Source organism: Antechinus flavipes, chromosome X, assembly GCF_016432865.1.
Source record: "Antechinus flavipes isolate AdamAnt ecotype Samford, QLD, Australia chromosome X, AdamAnt_v2, whole genome shotgun sequence".
NCBI classification, from domain to species: domain Eukaryota; kingdom Metazoa; phylum Chordata; class Mammalia; order Dasyuromorphia; family Dasyuridae; genus Antechinus; species Antechinus flavipes.
Genome location: NC_067404.1, coordinates 31,826,983 through 31,851,588, shown reverse-complemented (window position 1 = coordinate 31,851,588; position 24,606 = coordinate 31,826,983). Strand labels below are relative to the sequence as shown.

Here is a 24,606-nt window from a genome sequence, read left to right as displayed (position 1 = left end):
CTCCTTTTTCCCAATCCCCATCCCCGTTTCTTTGACCTTTCTTCAGCTCTTTTGTGGGCTGAATATAACCCTGAAGCAAACATTTTTTTCTTTATATACTCAGCTTTTAAGTTGTTTGCCAAGTTAAGATAAGAACAACAAAATTATACCCCATGGTCCTCATATCTCCCCTCACCAAACCTCCTACACAATTGCTCTCCAAACTTTTTCTCTTGTACCCCATCAGTAAAAAAATTTTGAGACTGCTCCAATATATTTATTATTTATGAATTATATACATATACAACTGTACTATAAATTATGAATGTTATAAGATACAAAATAGAAAAGAAAAGGGATGAGATAAAGAGGAAATAATTTTTTTGTCCTGGAGTCCAGTCACTGGAGTTTTTGGATGGATAGCATGGTGTGAGCAGTGCAGTAACAGTAATTTCACAGCTGAGTGGAAGATGGGCTGGAATGGGGAGAAACTTGAGGCGGGGAGACTAACCAGCAGCCTATTGCAATAGGCCAAATGTTCAGCTATAAGGCTCTGCTCTAGGTGAGTGGCAGTGTTACAGGAGAAACAGGGACATACTGGAAAGAAGTCTTGGAGGTAAAAAGACAAGGTCTGGGAACTGATTAGGTATGAGGGATAAAAGCAGAGGATTCTGAGGCTCCTTATCTAGTGGGGGAGGAAGGGGGAGGGAAAGGAGAGGAGAGAGAGATTTCAAAGAGAATAGGATTAAGTCTGGGGAAAATACTGTACAGAGATGTTGTTATTACTAATGTTCTCTTGGTATATTCAGTGGAGTTTAAATAAGAACACAGTTCAGAGACAAATGATTATGTTACTCTTGTTCTTTTATGTTTAATGTTCAGATTGTGCAGTTGGATAAATAATGTGGTTGTTGTCATTTTTATTATTGATCTTGTTGTTATTGCTGTTTTACCTGATTTCTTAGCCAGAGAAGCCCTAGTTTCTTGCTACCCTTGTGATGCCTGTTGTGACCCAGCCTCATCTCTTCTGAGGGAAAAAGGCAGAAATGGCGTTCTTTTTCAATGGTAAACTGCCCTGATTGGGGAGTCTGTCATGGAAGGGTTGACTACTGTAACTGAAGGTGATCTAGGGTACAAGGGGAAGAAATACTGGTATGTGGGGAGAAGGGGAGGAATCTTCCCAGTGGTCAAAGGTACTAGTGCTCTGGAGGTCTGGGGAAAAGTTTAAGTTAGAGCTAAGTTTCACAACTGGTTATTAGCGGGAGCATGGGAATCCACCTTCTCAGACTTTTTTTTTTGGTCATGCACTCCTTGGGATCCAGCTATGGGCTCCATATCTCCTATGGAGATACCCTCCCTTATTCTGGAGACCATTGTTCTAATACAGTTGCCTAGTGAGTATTCCTAAAGTACAGGCCTGATGATGGGACTCCCCTACTCTAAAGCTACTTTCCTAGGATAAAGTACAAACAGTTCAGCCTGGCAATTGTGCTCTCCCCAAAACTGGCTCCAACTTGTCTGTCCAGACTTTTACTAACTCACTAACTTTACTAATTTACTACTTGCTCCACAAAGTCCAAGTCCCATTCTCCCATGTCTGTTTCTTTGCACAGACCATCTTTCAGACCAAGAATACACACCCTCCTCACTGCCACCTTTTAGAATCTAGATTCCTTTAGGATTTGACTGAGGTGCTTCTTCTGAATACTGGAAATTTTTCCTGATTGCCCTCCCCTCCAAATTGTTAAGACTTTTTACCTCCTCAAATTCTTTTGTATTTATATGTCCTGTCCATGTATATCAAGCAAATTTAAGGCCCATCTTGGCATAGGCTGTTTGCTCTTTTTCTTTACCCAACTTCTAAATGAGGCTCTTAAACATGCCAGCTTTCTTATAAGAGTTTGTTGAATGGAATATTATTGTGGGGATTCCTTTTTAGTGACTGATTAGATTAGGAGGCTTCAGAGGGTCATTCTAATGTTAATGTTGTAGGATTCAATAAAAATAAACCCCTCCAAGCCCCACATGTGCAAAAATGTTTGTAGCAGCTCTTTTTGTGAGAGTAAGGAATTGGAAATTGAAAGGGATGCCCATCAATTGAGAATGACTGAACAAGTTATTGTTTATGAAGATAATGGAATATTATTTTATAAGAAATGATGAGCAGGCTGATTTCAGAAAAACTTGGAAAGATTTACATGAACTGATGCTGAGTGAAGTAAGTAGAACCAGGAGACCATTGTACCCAGTAACAGCCAGATTATGTGTAATTAACCATCATAGACTTAGCTCTTCTCAGCAGTGTGGTGATCCAAGACAATTCCAGTAGCCTTCGAATGGAAAATAGCATCTGCATCCAGAGAGAGAACCATGGAGATTGAATGGGCATCAAAGTATAGTATTTTCACTTTTTTTTTTCATGGTTTTTCTCTTTAGTTTGGACTTTTTTTCACAACATGTCTAATATGGAAATATGTTAAAAATGATTGCACATGTATAACCTATATCAGATTGCTTGCTGTCTTGGGGAGGGAGAAAAAAATTGGCATTCAAAATCTTACAAAAATGAATATTGAAAACTATCTTTACATGTAATTAGAAAAATAAAATACTATTAAGTGAAAAAAATACCTCCATGCCAGAATGTTTTTTTTTCCTGGCATTAAAATGTCTTTCTAAAAAGTGACATTAAAATGTGAGCCTTTTGCCACTTTCTTAGGTTAATAGATTCTTTGCCCTTTCCCAAAGTCCTGACTTGATTTAGAACCCACTGCTGATTTGAAGTCAGTGGAAAAACAGGAAATTTAGTTTTTTCCCTGGCAACTTGTCTTTTTAAAAAATTTCTTTAAAAAAATTTTTCCCCAGTCAGATAAAAACTTTTTTTTGTTATACATGTAAATTCATTTTTTACATATTTCATGTTGGAAGAGAAAAATCAGAACAAAGGGGAAAAACCACTAGGAAAAAAAAGGATGAAAATAGTATGTGTTGATCTATATTCAATCTCCATAGTTTTCCCTCTGGATGCTGATGGTGTTTTCCATCCCAAAATTTGTTGGGATTGCCAACAAAGTCATCATAGTTGATCATAGTACAGTCCTGCTGTTGTTGTGCACTGTTGTTTTTCTTATTCTGCTTATTTCACTCAGCACCTGACACTTTTCTTGGGGTAGTATATATACTTCTGTACTGTCCCTCCCCCTGAGCCCTTTCACCCCCAAACAGTTAAATAAAATCATGACTTATAGAGGCCACTGCCTAGGTTTTCAGGTTGCTGATACATAAAGGAAGAACATGAACTTTAACTCTGATGCTTTGGTGCCAACACTGCCCATTGACTCGATGGGTTTTCCCCTTTTTTAGGTTCATCTTCATTTACATTATTGTATTCATTGTATATGTTGTTCTCTTGGTTCTGCTTCCCCATCACGTATCAGAAGTCTTATGTTGCTCTGAATTCTTCATCATCATTTCTTCTCATAGTACCATAATATTCCATTATAGGTAGGCATCACAATTTGCTCATTTATTTTTCTAATCATTGAGAACACATCTTGTTTCAATTTGTTGCAAATAATATTGCTAAGAATAATTTTTGCAGACAAGGGACTTTTTTTTGTTAAATAGTATTTTACTTTTTCCAATTACAGATAAAGATAGCTCAACGTTCACTTTTTAAATAAGATTTTGAATTTCAAATCCAAGGTCTTTTCTTGCTACCATTAACCTTCTTGGAATATAATTCCAATCGTGGGATCCCTGGGACAAAGCATATGAACAATTTAATAAGTTCTTGCATAATTCCAAATCTTCAAAATATATAGATCTTTAAGGACTAATATGTCCTTATTGGCTTTCTGTGAAAGGTTCATTTATATTCTTTGGGAGTGTTGTGATTATATCGATGAAAAAATAATGACAATATTTTTAATTCAAGCTTCTGTTGAATGGCTTGGAGCGAGAATTCCTTTTGTGTATCAGTTGGACTAAATGGTGGCTGAGGTCTCCCATTCTGTGATCAGAGAAAGATTAGTAGATGAATCGGGACCTCTAAAATAGATTAGTGGATGAGCTGGACTCTAAGGGAAAGATGCCAATAATTGAAAATTGGGGCATGGAATGGGAGGGAATCTCTTATAGACTTGGGGATGTTATAATGGAGGTAGGAGAGGGAAGATAGGATAGGAGAACAGAGAAATACAGTTTGACTGGAACATAGAGTACTTGAAATAAGAATAGCAAGCAGACTGGGGAGGGGGCTTTGGTGGTCAAGTTAAGAAAATGGTATTTTATTGGATAAGCAATGGGAAGCCTCTGAAGATTTTTGAATATGGGAATGATGTGATAAGACCTGTGCAGCATTAGGAAGATTACTTTGTCAGTGTGGAAGATGAGGATTGGAGATGGATTCTCTAATTAGGAGTTTATTATCATTGTTATTAAAATAATAATAGCTTTTTAGTGGCATGATAATAACACTTTATATATAACCATCCATTTAAAGAGCTGCTAAATGTTGAAAAAAAAGCAAAAGAGACCCATATCACTTAGCCTTCTAAAGTTATCCTCTTGAACCTAGGATACCAGCTCAATTTAAATATTTTTCCTTTTATTCCCCAGCCAGAAATTATCTTCTTCCTATGAATATCTTATTCATTTGTCTTTGTCTTTACTTATAAGATTGTATTTTTGTGTTTTAGTTTTTTATGCAAATATCTTTTCTCCCCAGATAGGGCTTGGATATTACTCATCTTTGTACCCTACAGAATTTTATGTGTGTTGGGTCCTCAACATCTACCTGCTGCTGTGCCCTTTACTGCCTAATCTTCATTCTCAGAGGGAAGGGAAATAGTGAGAAGGGAGGGAAATGATGAGGGGAGATCTTCCATCGGACCATCTGACTCTTTGCCTTTTATTTTACATAGCATTTTCTCTAGCCTGATCCTCACTCTACTTTGAGAAGAGCAATGGCTTCTTCTCAACGATGAACATTCTCATATCTTAGTCATATCATTTATATTCTAGTAGTTTTGTATACCTGTAATTCATCATCCAAACACCACCACCTCCTGCTGATCCCCCTCCTACAACCTTATTTCTTTATTCCCATCTTCTTCAATTCTTTTACTCCAAGGTTCAACTTCCCCTTCCACTGTCCTTGGGAATACCTGTTCCAGAGATGACAAACTTCCCTTCATTGCTATATCTTTTCCTCTCCCATTCCTTTCTAGCTCTTACTGAAACATGATTCTTTTTTGCTGCAGCCTCCCTGGCCACCCTTTCCAATACTGCCTGTACCTTTTCTGATTCTTAGCTCATTGATCAAAGCAGGGAAGTCTGAACTTCTTGCTCCCCATTACCACTTCAAAGTTCTCCTTCTCTTCTACCACGCAGTAACTTCTTTAATGTTCATGTGATTCATATCTACTACCTGATTAAAAGTGTGGTAGCTGTTGTTTACAAGACTCTAGGTCACTCTCTTTTCTTTCTCAATGCATTGGGTACAGGGTTCACAATCTTTATCTCCTCCTCAACTTCTGCCTTCATACTAGGGGAATTTAACATACACATTGACTCTCCCTCAAGCATGCTAACCATTCCCACGACCTATTCTTTCACTCCACTTCAGCCACACACAAAGATGCTCCTACCCTTGATCTTGCTGTCACCCTCAAAGGTACCACTTCCATGTTCAAGTATTACACAATCCTTTTATCCAACCAAAATCTATTAGCTTTTTCAGTCCCACCTTAATTCCTTAACTCCTACATATACCTTGCTGGACATTGGTGGAGAAAACCATGCAATTGCTGTCATTGGATTCATTACAAATTTGTCTTATATAACATCAACTGGGATATCATTGCTTCTATACCTCCCTTATCAGCTTGTTCTTCCACTTTTCTTTTTTAATTAATTAATTGATTGATTTTTGCTGAGGCCATTGGGGTCAAGTGACTTGCCCAGGGTCATACAGCTAGGAAGTGTTAAGTGTCTGAGCCAGATTTGAACTCAGGTCCTCCTGACTTCAGGACTGGTGCTCTATCCACTGCGCCACCTAACTGCCCCTGTTTTTCCACTTTTCATAGCAGCTCTTCCTTGTCTCATTTTATTTTTTTATGCTGCATTAGTATTTTTATTTTTTAATAATAGCTTATTTTCAAAATATATTCAGATAGTTTTCAGCATGCACCCTTGAAAACCTTGTGTTCCAAGTTTTTTTCCCCCTTCCTTGCCCCCTACCCCATCCCCTAGATGGCAAATAATCCAATACATGTTAAACGTGTGCAATTTTTCTATATCTATTTCCACATTTATCATGCTGCACAAGAAAAATCAGATCAAAAAGAGAAAAAATGAGAAAGAAAAAAAATGCAAGCAAACAGCAACAAAAAAGGTGAAATGCCATGTTGTGATCCATACTCAGTCCCCACAGTCCTCTCTGGGTGCAGATGGCTCTTTCCATCACAAGTCTGTTAGAATTTTGCCTCATATTTTAGAGAAAAAATTGGGTCCATACACCATGAACCCCCCCTCTTCATTATCTCCTGTCATTCGGGTTGCCCTCTGACATTATCTCCTTTACCTCTGTCTCACATGGTGAGGTGGTTTCTTCTTTTCTCCCTACTGGCTTCCCTGAATTCCTTTAAGTCCCAATTAAAATCTCACCTCCCCCCCCCCTTTAGTCATTGGTTCCCCTTCCTCCCATTTGGTTGTGAGTTTCTTGACTGTAGAAATTGTCTTTGGCCTCTTTTTTGTATCCTCAGTGCTTAGCACAATGCTCAGCACAGAGTAGTGACTTAATAAGTGTTTATTGATTGATTGATTCCTCAGTAAATACTTGTTGAATTAGAGATAGTGGACATGCTTGTTTTATCTCTAATCTTAATCAGAAAGGCCTCTAGTTTTTCTTAAGACACTTAATGGTGTTTCTTGCTTTTACCTAGATAAAATTTACCATATTAATGAACAGTCCATGTATTCAGTTAAAAGAAATAGGATGGACCAGATTAAAAAGATGAGGAATGAGTATCTAAGTAGTTATAGAATTTTAGAATTTCCCTTTAACATATGGCCACTAACAGTTGTTATGTCATCATGATGTAATAATGCTCATTCTATAACACCAACCAACCAACCAACCTTGGGAAAGGAGTGAATTAGTCTGAAGGCTCAACCTGATCCATGTATTCCTGGAGATACTGGCTAGGTGAAAAAAGAACTAGAAAATGAGGTCAAAAATTATAGTTCTTTCAGGATTAAATTATTTTATAATTTCTTTTCTTTCTATCAGTTTTTTCCAGGTGTGAAAAGCATGTCAATGTTTTATCAGACTCTCTAGAAGAATTACCTGAAACAGATGAGCCTGTTTGGATCTTGGGGAAACAGTATGATCTTCAAGCAGGTAGGATTCAGTAGTCATCAATGAGAACTGATGGCCCAGGGCTGGCCAGATGCCCCATGTGCTAGTTACAGGGGTCCTGAAATTTTTTAAATAGGGGGCCAGTTCACTGTCCCTCAGACTGTTGGAGGGCCGGACTATAGTAAAAACAAAAACTTTGTTTTGTGGGCCTTTAAATAAAGAAACTTTATAGCCCTGGATGAGGGGGATAATCATCCTCAGCTGCTGCATCTGGTCCGCAGGCCGTACTTTGAGGACTCCTGTGTAGAATAAGCTTCTCCTATTTGGGCTGTCCAAAGAGTTACCTTAGCAAATGTTACTGTAGCTATTGATTTTTGATGCACTGTCTACATGAAGACATGGGGTTCACGGGCTTCCTGGGGTTGTAACCTTGACATTATCTGGACTCGCCACTTTCTCTTCCTGTCATTTGCCAAATCTTACGGTCTCTACACTTACAGCATCATTCTCCTTTGACCCCTTCTTTGTAGTCACCCAGCCACTTTCAGGCTTTCATCACCTCTCACTAGATTATTGCAACAGCTTTCTTTTGGTCTTCCTGCCTCAAATCTCTCCCCATTCCATTCTTCATAGTGCTACCAAAATGAGGTTTCTTTCTCCTCTACTTAATCAACTTCATTGGCTTCCTGGTTGGCTCTATGATCAAATATAAACTCCTCTTTTTAGCTTTTAAAGCTATTCACAACCCAACCCCAACCTGTCTTTTATTTATGTTTCTTTCCCAACCTGTTTTTCTAGGCTTTTTGAATGGTGGGAGCAATCTCTTCTCCCCTAACCCCATCCATGTAGGGCTAATTTTTCCTTAAAGGGCTCTGAAATATTCCTTGAGACTTGGTCGGCTCCTGTGTACAAAGCAGAACTTGAGGGGCTTTTACATACTTGATTGGTGGATTTTTGAATCAGCTTTTGAACCAGCTGAACCAACTCCAGGGGTTCTCAGTGCCCATCTTTGTTGAATATCCTCCTGTGGCCAAGTAAATCTTTTGTTAACTGTCCAGTAACTTACAAAAGCCTAATTTGTTCTAATAAGAACCTGAACTAGGAGGGGACTGAATTGAGTGAGACCTAGCCCATATCAAATGTGCTCATTAAAGCGAGGGATAGGCAATGCAAAATCAGGTATGGTTTTTATCTTTCAGTGATGCTTTTGGTGTTGCCTCAGTAGATAGAGCACCTGACCTGGAGTCAGGAAGATTCATCTTCCAGAGTTCAAATCTGGTCTCAGTTACTTATTAGCTGTGTGACTCTGGGCAAGTCACTTCACCCTATTTATCTCTGTTTTCTCATCTGTATAATGAGCTGGAGAAGGAAATGGCAAACCAGTCCAGTATCTATTAAAAATGACAACATCAAAAACTAAAGAAGTAATTGCTTACTGTGAGGCATTCTCTATTGCTGGAAAATTAGAAAACATTATGCCTTTGACCATTGAACTAGAAGGGAATAATATGTTCTATGTCCTTTACTGTACTTTATAGATGATTGCAAGAAACTATTTTAGTCCTTAAGTTTTGGAGGGGTAGGATGAGGAGAGTCCTTTATGGTTATTTGCTCTTCTCCAAGTTCCATTAAGAGATCTTATCACAATTCAATTTATCTTCAAAACAGCCTGGAGGGACTGAACTTTTGGAATGAAGAAAGAACTTTTCCCATGATTAGAAAAAGACAAAATCAGTAAATCAGTAGAACTAGGTGTCCTCAGCTCTGACTGTTTCTGCATGCTAATGGTCATTCTCGTTTTATTGCTTCAGATGATGTCTTCTGATAAAATTCCTCTATCCCCTCATTTTAAAATTTCTTTTACAATAAATAATTTTTATAATTACATGTAAATAAAGTTTCCAACATTCATTTTTGTAAGATTTTGAGTTCCAAATTTTTTTCTTCCTCCCTCTCCAAGACAACAAGCAATCTGAAATAGGTTATACGTGTATAGTCATTTTTAACATATTTCCATATGGGTCATATTGAGAAAGAAAAATCAGAACAAAAGGGAAAAACCATGAGAAAAAAAACAAAATAAAAGGCAAAAAGAGTATGCTTCAAATCCACAATCAATCTCCATAGTTCTTTTTCTGGATGTAGATGGCATTTTCTATCCAGTCTATCTGAATTGTCTTGGATCATTGTATTGCTGATCTATCATAGTCGATCATCACATGATACTGAACTATGTACATCACACAAATATTGCACAATGATCTCCTGGTTCTGCTCACTTCACTCAGCATCATGTCCTGTAAATCTCCAGGCTTCTCTGAAATCGTCCTGCTGGTCATTTCTTATAGAACAATAATTTTCCATGACTTTCATATACCACAATTTACCCAACCATTCTCCAACTGATGGACATCCATTCAGTTTCCAGTTCCTAGCCACTACAAAGATGGCTGCCACAAACTTTTTTGCACATGTGGGTCCTTTTCCTTTTTTTTATGATATCTTTGGGAAACAGATCAAGTAGTAAGCACTGCCCACAAATGGTTTTGAATGACATTTTAGAATTTCCATGCAGCTGTAGCCCTCAGTTCTGTAATTGTATTTGGACATAATCAGCCATTGAAGGATGTCATGAGAAATCCCAGTAGTGAGAAAATGCAAACAAAGGCTGATCCAGGGAACATTAATATTGTTTAAGAACTCTGATGAAGAAACTGAGTTTTTTGTTTTTTTTTTGTTTTTAATCTGGAATTTGAAAAACCAGACACAATTTTGCCCCATGGATTTTGGGGTGATTTTTTTAGTGCAAGCTTCAGGAGACATTTGAAAAGACAAAATTAAATTCTCCCCAAGAGCTCAATGTCATTTCAGGAATTGGGAACAGGACAAGTAAGCCAACTGCTCTTCACTTAATTAGCTGAAGAGAGGAAGAGGTGCTTTATCAACCTTGAAAGTTTTCACTTTTACCCCTGAACTAATAAAAACTAATAAGGGAAAAGGGAAAAGCTCCCCACAGAAGCAGAGAAGCAGTCATTCAGAGGCTTCTCCTATAGCCAAAATCATATGATTCACCTGGTTGGTAGGCTAGGGAACACTTAAGTGGCTGGTGGTACAGGACAGTTCCTCTTGGGCTATGATAAAAATCGATGACTATGATGAAGATTGATGACTGCGGGAAGGGTCATCGTCTTTGCCGTAGTCCTGATGGTCACCTTTTTACATTAAGAATCTCATTGTGAATGGCAAAATTAGCATCACCCTCCACATGGATCTGATTCTTTACACTAGGTATTTGGGTCTTCCTGACTTCTTCACTTCTTCAGGTAACTCTTAACATTATTGTTTAGTTTTAGTCTGAGTTTTTGTCTTCTACCCGTAGTGCTACCTGATTCACACTAAGGTTAAGGTTGAACAGTAACAGTCCTCAAGTCGCATTTCAGTGGTAGAAGGTGCTCTAGAAGACCTTAAGGACCTTATCACAAGGGATAGAGTATAGTAGCAGCAAAATTTTAACTTCTCTTCTTTCCCCTAGCAGTTAAAGCCAGTTTTTCCTTAAAAGATATTGAGACATTTCTCCAAATTTGGTTGACTCAGAAGAAAGACTAAGGATATAGACTATGACATCACTTCCTGATCATGAAGAACTAGAGTGGCTTGCAGATACTTGGTTGGTTGATCTCAAAGCAAACTTTACTTTTATTAGTGACCCTCTTTAGGATTTTCTTGACAAAGATACTGAAGTAGTTTGCCATTTCCTTCTCCAGCTTGTTTTATAGATGAGGAAACTCAAAGGCAAATAGGGTGAAGTGACTTGCCCAGGGTCACACAACTAGTAAGTCTCTGAGACAGAATTTGAACTCAGAATGATGAGTCTTCCTGCTTGTTCAAGTAATTTAGCTCAAGGGGTCAAATATCCTTCTGCAATGCCTACTGTTGAATGACCTATGACTGTCTCATTTGGTTCCCTTATTGAACCTAAATTTCCAGGAAACTTACCCAAATCGTGTCCTGACTAGATCATTTCCCCTCCTGCATTCTGTGATTCAGAATGGTCTTCTTCCTGTTCTTCACATGTGACACTCCATCTCTTGTCTCTGTGTCTGTGCCCTCTGTGGATGGAATGAACTCAGATCAAGTGAAAAAGTGTTTATTAAGTGTCTCCTTCGTGCCAGGCACTGTGCTAAGTGCCACTAAGCTCTTTATCTTCACCTCTCTTCTCCTCAGGCCCCTCCTCATTTCTACCCTAGCAATCAGTTCCTCCCTGTTTAGTGAGAATCAGATCCAGAATAGAATTTCTCCTTGTTGGTTGCTTCACCTTTTGAAGCATGATAATATCATTAAGGCAAGCCCAGAGAGGGATGGGGAGAGGATGCAAGTGCTCCAGCAAATGTTTGGATAATAGAAGTCCTCCATCACTACTGTATCCTATTTCTGTGCCAACTAAAAGGAGGTTTGGGATTCTCCACAGATAACTCTGGTCTCCTTTCATACTAAAATTTTGACCAAAAGTACATGGGGTAAGGATGGCATAGGAAGGGGAAGATTGGTGGAAGGAATGGGAATCGGTGTTCATTCAGGAAAGAGTTTCCACATAATTGATATTTAGCTGCAATTTTCCCTACCCATCATGGCAGTGCAATTTAATTGGTTCATTAGTTGCCCAGAATTGTTGTGGCAGTATTCATTAGCAGTTATTTCACTCTTACTTTTACTTTTAATTACAGAAAAATCCAAACTGTTGTCTGATATCAGTGCTCGCCTCTGGTTTACATACCGAAGGAAGTTTTCACCAATAGGTAGGTAGTCTGCTGCCTATTATAGTATTGGGACATGGATTCAAGTTCTGACTTTGCCTGCCACTTCCTTAACTGTGTGGGCAAGTAATTGAATTTCTCATCTGTCAAAGGAGGATGATTGCCTTATCGGCTTTACGGTATTGTGTCAAAATATGGGTACTTTAGCATCGGGTCTGGTCAACTTACGAGTAAAATCATCCTGGGTATTGATTTATGCCCACTGTGTTATATTAGGCTGACATTTCCTCTGGTTAGGCATTGTTTTTGCTCCCAGAAATTACATTTTTATTTATTCAAATATGAGAAATCGTTTGCAAAATTGAAATTTTAATTTTTAAATCTGTCCAATTTCTAGGAAGTATAATATCCCTTCCTTTTAAAAAAATCTTCATTTTCATCTGTTCAGATCCATATTCTCAAAATGGCAGTTGGGAAAGAGGGATTTTGCTGCCTTACTCTGCTTCCCTATGGTCACTGGGAGTCATTCTTCAAAGTCTTCCTAAGTCCATCGCTGTAGCCAGTTGCCTCATCTCCCCTCCATGTCTCTCCATGTCAGAGCCACACATTTCTAGCAGAATTTTTTCATTCTCATACTGGAGAGGAAATACCTCAAGACCATGCAGTTTCCATTGGCACTCAGAGAAAGGCATTTTGATAGATAATTTTTATTCTGTAAAGTGGTACTCTTTTCCAAGATTGGGGCACATCCTTTCCAGTAAACCTGGCACAAGTAAAACTTGCTCCAATGCACCCAAGACTGATGTTATTGCACTTTCTATGCAAACTTTAAATTTCATTTGTAATTTGAAATTGACAACCTGAAAAACTAAGTCATATTTTTTCAAGTCAAAGAAAACCTAAATTAATTCAACGTTCTCTTCAGCAGTGGTGTCAAAGTCAAATAGAAATGAACTTTGAAAATCCACAAATTAAGATTACCCTTGGATTATATTTTTATTTATTTTGCTAAATCTTGAAGTTTGGGCTGCACTCTGGAGAAACTCTGGAGGGCTAAGTTTAACAACATAGCTCTTCATTTATTTACCCACTCGGTCTCACGTCAATCAGTGGCCAAAGCTCCTCTTTTGTCTTGATTAATCTCCTTCCAATAGCAGGTGTTTATAAAAGTTTCCAAGCCTGCTTCTCTTTAGGGAAAAGGTAATTCCAAAACAGTGGATAGATACTGAATCCAAGATCCAAGATACTGACTTTAGAGTCAAGATGACCTCTGAAGACACTTAACTAGCTGTGTGACCCTAAGCAAGTATTTTAACCTCTCTGTGCCTTAGTTTCCTTATTTGTAAAATAAAGGAGTTAGACTTGATGACCTCTAAGGTACCCTCCTGCTCTGAATCTATGATCTCATGATCTTGTGAACCCCAATTCATTTCAAACCTTTTTGGAAATAGGAGGAACAGGTCCATCATCAGATGCCGGTTGGGGATGCATGCTACGTTGTGGACAAATGATGCTGGCCCAGGCCCTCATCTGCAAGCACCTGGGAAGGGGTGAGTGACTTGTTCTGCTGATCACTTAGAGAAGATCCTGCCAGATGACTCTCTTGCTACCATAATTTAGCAATGGGCTACAGTTAGGGGAATGCTTGAGGTAAAAGTAAACACTGACACTCAAATGCTCCAGTGGCTAAAACTGCAACTAATGAATTCTGTCAGGAGACAGGAGATTCAGCAGACAAAAAAGTTTTTTCTCAGGAAGAATGAACAGAGGCAGGGTGTATGATCTCTAAAATTTCTATCTTTTTTATTGAGAGGCAGGATGTATGATCTCTAAAATTTCTATCTTTTTTATTGAGTTAAGTTCATCAGCAAACTGTCTAGAAAGAAGACCATTATAACAGATCTGTTTCTTAACTGTGTTAAAAAAACAAAAAACAAAAACAAAAAAAAAACAAGATGGTGGCCAGTGGAGTATATTGTCAACTGAGGCTCTACTGGCTTGTGCTCACTAAGGCTAGCTATTTAGTAACAAAATAGCTTTTCTTAGTGAATACAAAGCAATTATAATAACTGGAGCTTGCTTATTTTTCTCTGAAATGGGCCTCTTTTGGCCTAACACAGGCACCAGAGCAGAAAGAGTGGATGTTTAGTTTTACCAGATAACCAGATTCAGTTCACCACAAACACTTCTTGGGCTTGTGCTAGGTGTAAGTTACAATGCTAGGCACTGGAGCTACAAAGACAAAACTGAACTATAGACAGATAAGTAAATACAGAGTAAATTTAAGAAGGAAAGTCCACTATACTACTAATAACTGGATTGGGACCCGAGGTATTGCCAGGAAAGACCTTATGCACGATGTAGCTCCTGAGCCGAACTTTGAAGAAAAAGCTTAGGGATTTCTACATCGTGGAGTTCAGAAGGGGAGGTCATGCTAGGCAGAAGATATTTTCTGCCAAGGAATGCTTGATAGGCCATCTTCATTTTGAGAGGCTACATGTAGGGGAATCATGTGAAATAAAATCGCAAAGCTAAGTGGGGTCCAAATTGCAGAGGGCTTGAAATGCCAAGCTAGTAGATTTTTGGTGTGGGGTGGGGTGGGGTGACATGGTCTTTGTGTTTTAATGATTTCAATTTAGCATCTTTGTGGAAGATGGATGGGTAGGAGAAGAAAGATTCTCCTTGGTCTGCCAAGATGACAGAACAGAGGCAGGACCATGTGGAGACTAGAAAGAGCTGTGGACTGTCAGGTGCCTTGTGATCTTAGCACTGTGGGTAGCTTTGAAGGCTGTCTTTAGTTGAGTGCCTCAGGATTCTGTGCTTTGCCTTGGACTGTTTCGTGTTTGAATTTGTGATCTGAATTAAGTTTTAGGAGGCATTCTTATCATGTTTTCAAATGACATAAAAGCTGAGGGGGATAGGAAACACACTGGATGGCTGTCAGTATCCAAAAAGATTTTGATAAGCAAAACATGAGGCTGAATCTAATAAGATGAAATTCACTAAGGATAAATGTAAAGTCTTATATTTAGGTTCAGAAAATCAACTTCACAAATATAAGTTAGGAAGACTTGGCTAGACAGAAATTTATCTGAAGAAAATATGGATTTAAAACCTATACAAGTCAGCAGTATAAACCAGCCCTCAAAGCTAATGTGATCTTAGACATACTCCGAGAAACAGTGGTGTCCAGTCATTGGCACTATGCTCAGTGTGGGATACAGAGAGAAAAGACAGCCCCTGCAAGGAGCTCCCACTCTGATGGGAAAAGGTAACACACAAACACAAAGCAAGCTATATGCAAGAAAAATAGGAAATAATAAGCAGACAGAAAGCAGTAGAATTAAGAGGGGTTATGGGATGTTTCCCATAAAAGATAAGATTTTGGTTGGGATTTAAAGAAAGCCAGGGAGGTTTGTAATCAGAGCAGAGGAGGGGAGTATTGCAGGCCTGGGGACATCCGGAGAGAATTTCTGAAGCCGAGAGATGGAACATCTTGTTCACAGAACAGTCAGGAGACCAGTGTCACTGGATCAAATAATATTTGGTACTTATTGTTCTCAGCCTTGGCTACATAGAGATATGAAGGGAAACAGTTTCTATCCTCCACTCTGGCAGGGTCAGGCCACATTTGGAGGATTGTTGTCACTAAATTTGCCTTTTAGGAAGGTCATTGATAAGTTAAGCAACATGGTTTAAAAGTGCAGGGGTGGGAAATGTCCAGTCTGTGGGCTGTATGAAGCCCATGAAATCATTTGCCAAGGCTACTGTGGGTGAAGATGAGCTGAAAGCTCCCACTGTTTGAGTTCTATTAACTGCTCGTTTTGTATGGCTCACAAATGCTGTTTTGATATCCAAATGGCCCATGTCAGAAAAATAAAAGATTTTCCACCTCCAGTTTAGTGGGTAGTGTTGAACATTCAGATCAGCAAGACCCGAATTTGAATCTTGTGCGTGAACCTATACAAATCATTGAACATTGTTTAGCCTCAGTTTCCTCATTTATGAAATAGCAGTAATAATAGTACCTGTTCCATGAGGTGGTTTTGAGAATCAAATGATATAATAGATATAATGTTAACTATATTACTATGTAGTATTATTTTTCTTATAGTTGCCAGCTGGCAAACTTCCAGAGGAGGACGGTGAGGATGGAGAAAGGCCTTGCTATCACGCCATTTTAGGATTAGTTGAGGGAACCACGCATCATTAGCCTGAAGCAGAAAATAATTACTGGGATTCATGATAGCTGTCTTCAGATATTTGAAGCACTGTCTTATGATGAGGAACCCAATTTGCTCTGCTTATCCCTGAGGGCAGCAGCTTTGAATGGCAGTTATAAAGAGGTGAATTTAATTTAGTGTTAGGAAAACTCGCCTGCCACTGAAGTTCTTCAAAGTGGAGTGGAATTCCTTCACCAGCGGTCTGTAAGCAAAGGCTGGCCGACCCCTTTGGCAGGTGCGTTTTCAGATTAGATGTCCACTGTGGGCCCTTTTGGCCTCCTTATTCTGTGAGTCTATGAAGGTTCTGAAGGGCCCTTCCAACTCTTAACTATGATAGTTTATCTATTTAAGATATTGAGTTATAGAAACAACACTTCCTTTATTCCACCTCTCTCCAAAAAGGAAGAAAGGAATTGGAAAAAAAAAAAAAACTGGGGAGGTCTTAGTTAGATCTCCCCAGAGCAATGAGGAAAAACCTCACAGCTTTTGATTTCATCTTGTTTATTTGAGAGTAACCTGCTTATATGAAAGATGCTTTCCAAAAATCCAGAGATCTAAGGCTTTATGCCTCTTGTTGGTGAGTAGGGGAGCCAAATTTGCATTTTTTTTCCTATATCACAACCCCACATTACCTTTGTTAAATACAACTATTTGTTAATGGTTGTGAAGGTCTCCTAGGAACCTACATCTAGGTCCAGGAGGACCCCAGATACCATCTAATCTTCTCCATTTTACAAAGGAAGCTGAGGCCCAGGGTATTCACCTGACTTGTCCAAAGTTACACAGGTAATAAGTGTCTCTGGAGGAGTTTGAGATCTGGTCTTCTGACTCTGGAACTAGTGTTCTTACCAGTGCATCATGGTGCCTGAACATGGGAAAGCTAATTTGGCATCAGCAATATTAGGTCATAAAATTGTAGAGTAGCAGGGTTTGATACTTTACTCACATACAATTCATGGGATAAAGGAGCCCACATGGAAGGAAAGGAGAAGAGAAGTCTGCCCTAAGACTTCCCCTGCCTTTTCTCCAATTTCCTTCTTCTTGCAAGGGTGAAGGTAGACTAAAGTAGGTTAGAGGAATTTCTCTGACACAGAGACAGGTGATTTAAACAGAAAGGTTTCGCAGATAGATGTATAGCATGCTATCTAGTGAGGTCTAAGCCAGAGGGGTCAAACTTGGAGCCAGTGGGCACAAAATTAAAAAGTCATTGGGAAATGTTTAACAAAATAAGTAAAAATACAGTACAGTATAGATGCTGATTTGTGGTTTTCTACATTGCTATGCAGGCCACTGGAATCTATTTCTATTTGGGTTTGACTCCAATGAAAATTGGGGCAGCTAGGTCAGGAGGAATACTCTTCCTGAGTTCTGATTTGGCCTTATATACTTACAAGTTTTGTGACACTAGGCAAGTCACTTCACCCTATTTGCCTCAGTTTCCTCATTTATTAAGTGAGCTGGAGAAGGAAATAGGAAACCATTCTGCCAAAAAAAAGCCCCAAATTTGGTCATGGAGAATTGTCAGATATTAAAAAAAAAAAAAAAAAAAACAATTACAAAACAAATGAACTCTTTTTAGGCCCCTCAGTCCTTTAACAGGTCTAGATGGGTAAGTGGGCAGTACCAACCTGGGTACTTTCATGACTTTTTCCTAACTCTTATATTTGATTTTCACATGCAGCCTGGCACATAAAGCAGTGCACATGTTCTTCCTGTAGTATCCTACAAGAGGAAAATGGGATTCAGGGAGGTTAGTGAATGAGGTACCCAAGGTCCAGCAGCTAGCAAGGTGGTAGCAAGGCTGCTGAGCTGGCCACTGCACCTCTTGGTGGAGCTCCCTTCTCACCATTCATTCTTTTCTTTCAGAACATTTTTGCTCCCAAGCAGCTAGGTTAGGGCAACTGCAGTAGATAGAGCAGTGGGCTTACAGTCAGGTAGACCTGAATTCATATCCGGCCTCAGACACTGTCTAGCTATGTGACCTTGGGCAAGTCGATTAATCCTGTTTGCCTCAGTTTCCTCATCTGTAAAAAGACCTGGAGAAGGCAATGGCAAACTACTTTGGTTTCTTTACCAAAAAAGCCCTAAATGAGGTCACAAAGAGTCAAATACAACTAAAACATGATTGAATGATGACAAAGTTTGGCAATTCTGATTGTATAAGTAGGTTCTATTAGCAAATCTCTGTCCAGGACAAATTTTAAAAAAGGAGTTTTCCCCTTAAACCTGAGTTGGGAGGTATGAATTATAGCTTGTATTATTTTCTCTTTATTTTAAAAGTTATATTTTCTTGTGACTTATTTTTGGTGAGAGTGTCATCAATAATTTCTGGTGTCTAGCATTATGTAATTAGTCTCTCCTGAAGGCAGTTTACTAATTTGGTTTTTCTTCAGAAAAAAAGAAGAAAGAGGGGTTACATTTTATCTTTTGAAGATTTGTGTGAACTCTAAATTTAAAATCTTCACAGAAATCCTGGAAGCAAAGGAAAAACTGAAGACAATTTGAGATGATGATTTTTGGCCTTTGAAGTCTATTGCAGCTGTGAATATAAATATGTATCTTGGAAATGAAGTTAGCCTCCATACTCTGGCCTATCACACAAATATCCAATCAAGGCCGGAAACAAGGGCATTTCCTTTTTAATTTGAATGGTGCAGAATATTGTGCCAATTTCTGTAGCTCATGCATTTCCTATGTAAGATTTCTGAAGTTGTAGAATGAATGAATGAATGTTCTTCATTAGATTCAATTCAATTCAGTAAACATTTAATAAAAACCTACTATGTGGCAGGCACTCAGGGATTCTGCTCAGCACTGGGGATACAAAAAAAGACAAAAGCCCTCAAGGAGCTTACAATTTAATGTGGGAGACAGCATGCAAACAAACATATAGAAAGCAAGCTATAGACAGGATAAATAGGAGACTGTTAACAGAGGGAAGGCACTGGATTTGAGAGGGATTGAGGAAGGCTTTCTGTACAAGATAGGATTTTAGTTGGGATTTAAAGCTAGGGAGGTCAGTAGTCAGTGGAGAAGGAAGAGCATTCTAGGTTGGGGGTCAGCCAGAGAGAATGCTGGGGGTGGGGGGGGTTTGTTTGTGGAAGAGCTAGTGTCATTGGGCAGAAGAGTATTTAGTGAGAAATAAGATGTGGGAAATCTGGAAAGGGAGGGAATTGGAGGATGAATGACTTTGAGTGCCAGATAGAGAATTTTGTATTCATATATAACTGAGGGGAAAATCAAGTGATTTTCCAACAACAATAACCTCGGGGGAATTAGCCCTAGCCCTTCATGGCACTATTTGTGAGATTCTTCTATATCTCTAGCTCTTTGACTAAGTCAGATGGCAGATTCAGCTTCTTGTTAATGCTTAGTCAGGCCTCGAAAGGGCGGAATTTCAGAAGATCAGTGGTCAAAATGAAAAGCTGCTCATCTCTATTCAGTTCAACAGATACTTATACGGCACCTACTGTTTACTAAGCCCTTCTGGTACAGAGACAAAAATGAAATAGTCCTTGCCCTTAAGGAAGGTATATTTTCTTGGGAGGAAAAAATATGTACAGAGAAATAAATACCGAGTAATTTTAGGGAAAGAAGGGAGAGCGCTAACAACTAGACTTTAAGGGGTAGAGTTAGAAGTTAGATTGAAAGGTGTTGAGAAGTGAATTAGAGATGAGAAGTAGAGGCAATGATTTTAACATCTTCTTATAGGAGTATCTCTTCAAAAGGAAGGAGAAATATAGGATGCTAGCATGAAGGGATGACAGAGTTGAGGTAGAGTTTTCTAAAGATGAGAAATGATTGTGGCAGCAGGGAAGGGGCCAGTGCCTTTTGTAACATGGATACTTGCCTTAATTGCTTTTTCATTAAAAGGGGATGTTTTTAAGGGGATAGGAAATGACATCTCAATTACCATTGTAATTTATTTAGTAATTTCTTTTATTACCATTTTCCCCTTTAGATTGGGGTTGGGAGAAGCACCAAGAGCAACCTGAAGAATATCAAAGAATCTTAAAGTGCTTCTTAGACAGAAAAGACTGCTGTTATTCTATCCATCAAATGGGTGAGGACGCGCCGGCTTTTGGCTTTCCGTGCTAACCTCAGAGGGGGTGTGGGAAATGAATCTTCTTGGTTGGAAGTCTTTGAAAATTATACAAAATTTAGTAGGTTGTATCTTGTTGAAAAATTATTTTGCTAACTTGTTAATCTTCTCATATAAAAACAGCACAAATGGGCGTAGGAGAAGGGAAATCAATTGGTGAATGGTTTGGACCAAATACAGTTGCACAGGTGTTAAAGTAAGTAAAACAGACCAGCATTTATTTATGTGGTTGCTTTGCTAACTATTTCCCTTTTCTTCTGCCTCCCTTCACCCAACTCACTTCTACCCAATTGGTCAACCTTATCCTTTTACTCAATCACTCCTATACCTTTGCATTTCTCTGCCCAACTACACTGTTAGTGGGGAAAATCTGTGTGTCGGCATGTATGTCAGTGATACTGCTTCACATGGATGTTCCTCTGGAGATGCTTAATATCTCACCACAGCTAATTTGCTTATTTGAGGGCATTGCATTGCAGACCTCAAATGACGTCACAAAGCATTAGTCATCAAAACTATTGGGTACTGGTTAAAACCCCCCCAAATGTTAAGTCAGTAAGCAAAAAACAAAAGCAGCTGTTCATGGTAGCATCCTCGGGTTTGTTCAGTACAAGGACGCAAGTACTTGTCTTTTTGACAAGAGCAGCTTGGAAAACAAAGCAGTTTGGCAGCTATTAGGATCTTAAGACTAACATCTTACAAATTCTCTCTATATATATATATATGTATGATCTAAATATAAAAGGTCACATTATGTTAGAGAGAATCTGAACTTTCACAACTATAAGGAAGGCTTTGAACAGTATTTCCATGTGCCTTTCTCAACAGACCTCCCTGTAACCACTGATACTCTGCCTACCTGCTTGCCTGGACTCACATCTTGATGGTTACCATTATATTCACCTTGTCCCAGAGACCCTAAACCTAGCTACTGATGTACAGTGCCCTGTTGGCAACTTACTTAACTCTTACTTCTGTCTATCTCAGCCTTACCTCTCACTCCTCTACCCCTCAGTGACCCACTTCAGCTCTAGCCACCCCATCAAGTATGCTCTCAAGAATGCCTGCTCCATAATTAGCAAATTTCCATTCATTTTAAACCTTTTTATTTCTTCTTCCTTCCAGCATCCGGTGTTCACTGAGACTTTGCTCCTTCTTTGTGACACTGTTTGCTCTCCTGGCTATGCTTTCTTTCTTATCTCTCAACCCACTATTTTCTCTATTGCTGTTGAGGGCACCCCCTCCTCCCAGTGATCCAGGCTCACAACCTTGATGCCCTCTTCCACTCTTCAATATCTTTCACCTGACCTATCTGGTCCTTTGTCAAATCTTGCCATTTTTACTTTGACATTTCTTGGCTATCTTTCTTTCTCTTCTTTCACACAGCAACCCCTCTAGCTCAGGTCCTTATCACTTCTCCTCTGAGATATCACAGTTGCTTTCTAAAGTACTCTTCCTGCTCCATGTCTCTCCCCCTAGACCAAAGCTTCTTAAACTGTGGGTCACCACTCCATATGGGGTTGTAGCTGAATGTGAGATTATGAAATTATGATTTATCATCAATAAACATTTAATTTGTACACCTATTTTATATGCCTATATACCTGGAATCATGTAAAAATTTTTCAAGTGAAAAGAGATTAGTGGAGAAATGTTTAAGAAGCCCTTGTCTATACTACATTCAGCTGCTAAGATGATTTTTCTAAAATGGGGCTCTAAACATGACACTCTTCTACCCCGAGACCTCCACTGGATCTTTGTTACTTTCAGGAACAGATATAGAAAAGCCTCTAGAGGTTTGGCACTTAAAACTTTTAATAATTAAGACTTTACCTAACTTTATAGACTTTAATCTTTCTTACACTTTCCTCCCCTCCACATAACCTGTAATGCAGCTGCACTGGCCTACTTGCTGCTCTTCCTTGTTCATAGAGCTTTGTTGGCATACAGAAGCCACCTGACAGTGGCTGCTGGAGATCCAACCCAGACTTCTAGAATGGATCTTCTCTTGTGAGAGAATGACACAAGGAGACTGAGAAGCCGTTGCTGTTCTCTGACCTCTCTGATTGAGACACCGTTGCGTTGTCTGACCTCTCGCTCTCTGACTTGAGAGGCCGTTGCATTGTCTGACCTCTCTCTTCTTCCCTCTGCCTCTCATTCCCAGTTCTCAATACCTGTGTCAGCAAAAATACCTGCCCTGCAATGCCTTCAGATGATCCACAGCTGTGGAGGCTCTTGGAGAACTGACCTTTCCCTTAAAAGAGCTTCATCTCTTGTCTCATGCTTTTATATACCCGTAATGCTCTTTATCCCAATATTAACCTCTTTGTTTCTCCGACTTCCTTCAAGCCTCAGCTTCTGCAGGAGCTATTTCTAGCAAGCTCTTCTCCTCCCTACTCCTTGCCAGGGTCCTAATACCTTTTCTCCTCAGATTATATATCTACTCTATATCTTGTATGTTCCTAGTTATTTATATGAATTTGTGAATTTGATTTCCCCCCTTCCCCCAAGAATATAAGCCCTCTGAAGGACAGGCACTGTGTTTGCCTCTCTTTGTATCCTCAGGATACAGTAAAAATGTTTGTTTGACCTACTGTCCATAGATAGGCAGTAAATTCTTACTTTAACATGGAATACAGGAGATCATAAAAGAAAAGCAATTCCAACTATGTAAAATTTTAAAAGCTTTTAAATGAATTACATTGTAATTACATCACATTACAATTACATGTATTACTACATAATTACATTGGGTACATAATTACAATAATTATATTACAATTACTTGTAATTACATTACAGAGTCAATTGAGAGAGACACTTAGAAGAGAAATGGAAGTGAGACAAAAATATTCATATTAAATTCTACCAGTAGAAGTCTGTTATCTAGAAAAATAGGGAATGGACATAAATATATATATATATATATAACACTGAGAGCCATAGAGAAGTGGTTAAAGGATAGGAATGGTCTTCAAAAGGAAAATTGCATGGCCCCATAACCACGTCCTCCAAATCACTAATAATAAGAGAAATGTAAACTAAAATACGTGCTGCCATTTTACTTTACTACCACCAAATTGGCAAGGATGTCTGTAAGATATGGGAACAATTAGTTTCCAGGATGGGAAGATGCTGATGCACTCTTGGTGAATATCTGTTTGCATTTGTGCAAGACAGGTAACTAAACCATTCAAACTTTTTGTCTGAATGGTCATTTTACTGAGCATACGACCCAACAAGTGAAAGACAGAGGGAAAGATTCAGCATATACCCACATATTCATAGCATCACTCCTTGTATGGCAAAGAACTGGAAATGGTAGATACACATTGATTTGGGAATCACTGAAAAGACAATGGAATATTAATTTAATGAAATACGAAGTAAAAAGTGACAAGTAGAAATTCTGAGAAACATGAGAAGAATTGAATGAATTTATATGGAGTGAAAATAAGAAAGGAGAAAGAAAGGGAATTTTTACATTGGATTATATGACTGCCCGTGAAACTGAGAAAAGAAATAACAGATCACAGGGCTGATACAGAGGTGTTATCTGTATAATAGTGATGGGGCTGTCATTATCCAAACAGCTACTAGAGTTCTTTCACTGCCAAAAGAAGAACCGTTAATAACATTTGGACTTGCCATAATGATAATTTCATCCTTTAGAAGGTGGATGAATCAACAAGGGAGAAGTCTATGCTGGAACTGATTCCTATTAATAGGGAGAAACTAATTGCTGTGGATGGAAATCATGGGAACTTTCAGGAGTAAGTGACTACTCCCTCCTAGAATTTGTGGTAGAGAAAGAGAGGAAATCTGGGCATAGTCTGGCATGTATCTTAAAATTTGAGAAAGTAGATTTCAGAGGGTTGAGAAGAAGAACCTAGAAGATCCTAAAGTCTCAAATCCAAGAGGGATAGGAAATCTTTAAGAAAGAAATTTTGAAGGCACATCTGGAAACAATTGCAAGGAACAGAAAAAAACAGAAGTTGGCTAAGAATACCCATGCGGGAGTACAAGAAACTAAGAAAGATACACAAGATGAAGGTGGAAAGGGGGTGGGATTTGAAATCAGAGACCTTGAGTTCTACCTGGAGGATCTTGGCTAAGTCACTTCCCTTCTCTGTAAATGAACAGGTTGAACTAGAGGACCTCTGCGTAATCCCTTCTAGCTTTCCA

At 38.9% G+C, this 24,606-nt stretch overlaps 1 protein-coding gene across 2 annotated transcripts in view; it reads left to right on the top strand.

Annotated features, from left to right (window-relative positions):
- ATG4A (autophagy related 4A cysteine peptidase) overlaps positions 1 to 24,606 on the top strand; it is a 61,600-nt gene that overhangs the window by 24,814 nt on the left and 12,180 nt on the right. The window contains exons 1-6 of one of the 2 annotated variants that reach the window (XM_051969205.1): positions 950 to 1,044; positions 7,274 to 7,384; positions 12,067 to 12,138; positions 13,548 to 13,646; positions 20,281 to 20,382; positions 20,545 to 20,617. In XM_051969205.1, coding sequence (XP_051825165.1) covers positions 1,026 to 1,044; positions 7,274 to 7,384; positions 12,067 to 12,138; positions 13,548 to 13,646; positions 20,281 to 20,382; positions 20,545 to 20,617 — 476 coding nt within the window. In that variant the 5' untranslated portion in view covers positions 950 to 1,025. Of the gene's footprint in view, positions 1 to 949; positions 1,045 to 7,273; positions 7,385 to 12,066; positions 12,139 to 13,547; positions 13,647 to 20,280; positions 20,383 to 20,544; positions 20,618 to 24,606 lie in introns of those variants that run through there. The other variant, XM_051969204.1, reaches the window with a different exon arrangement.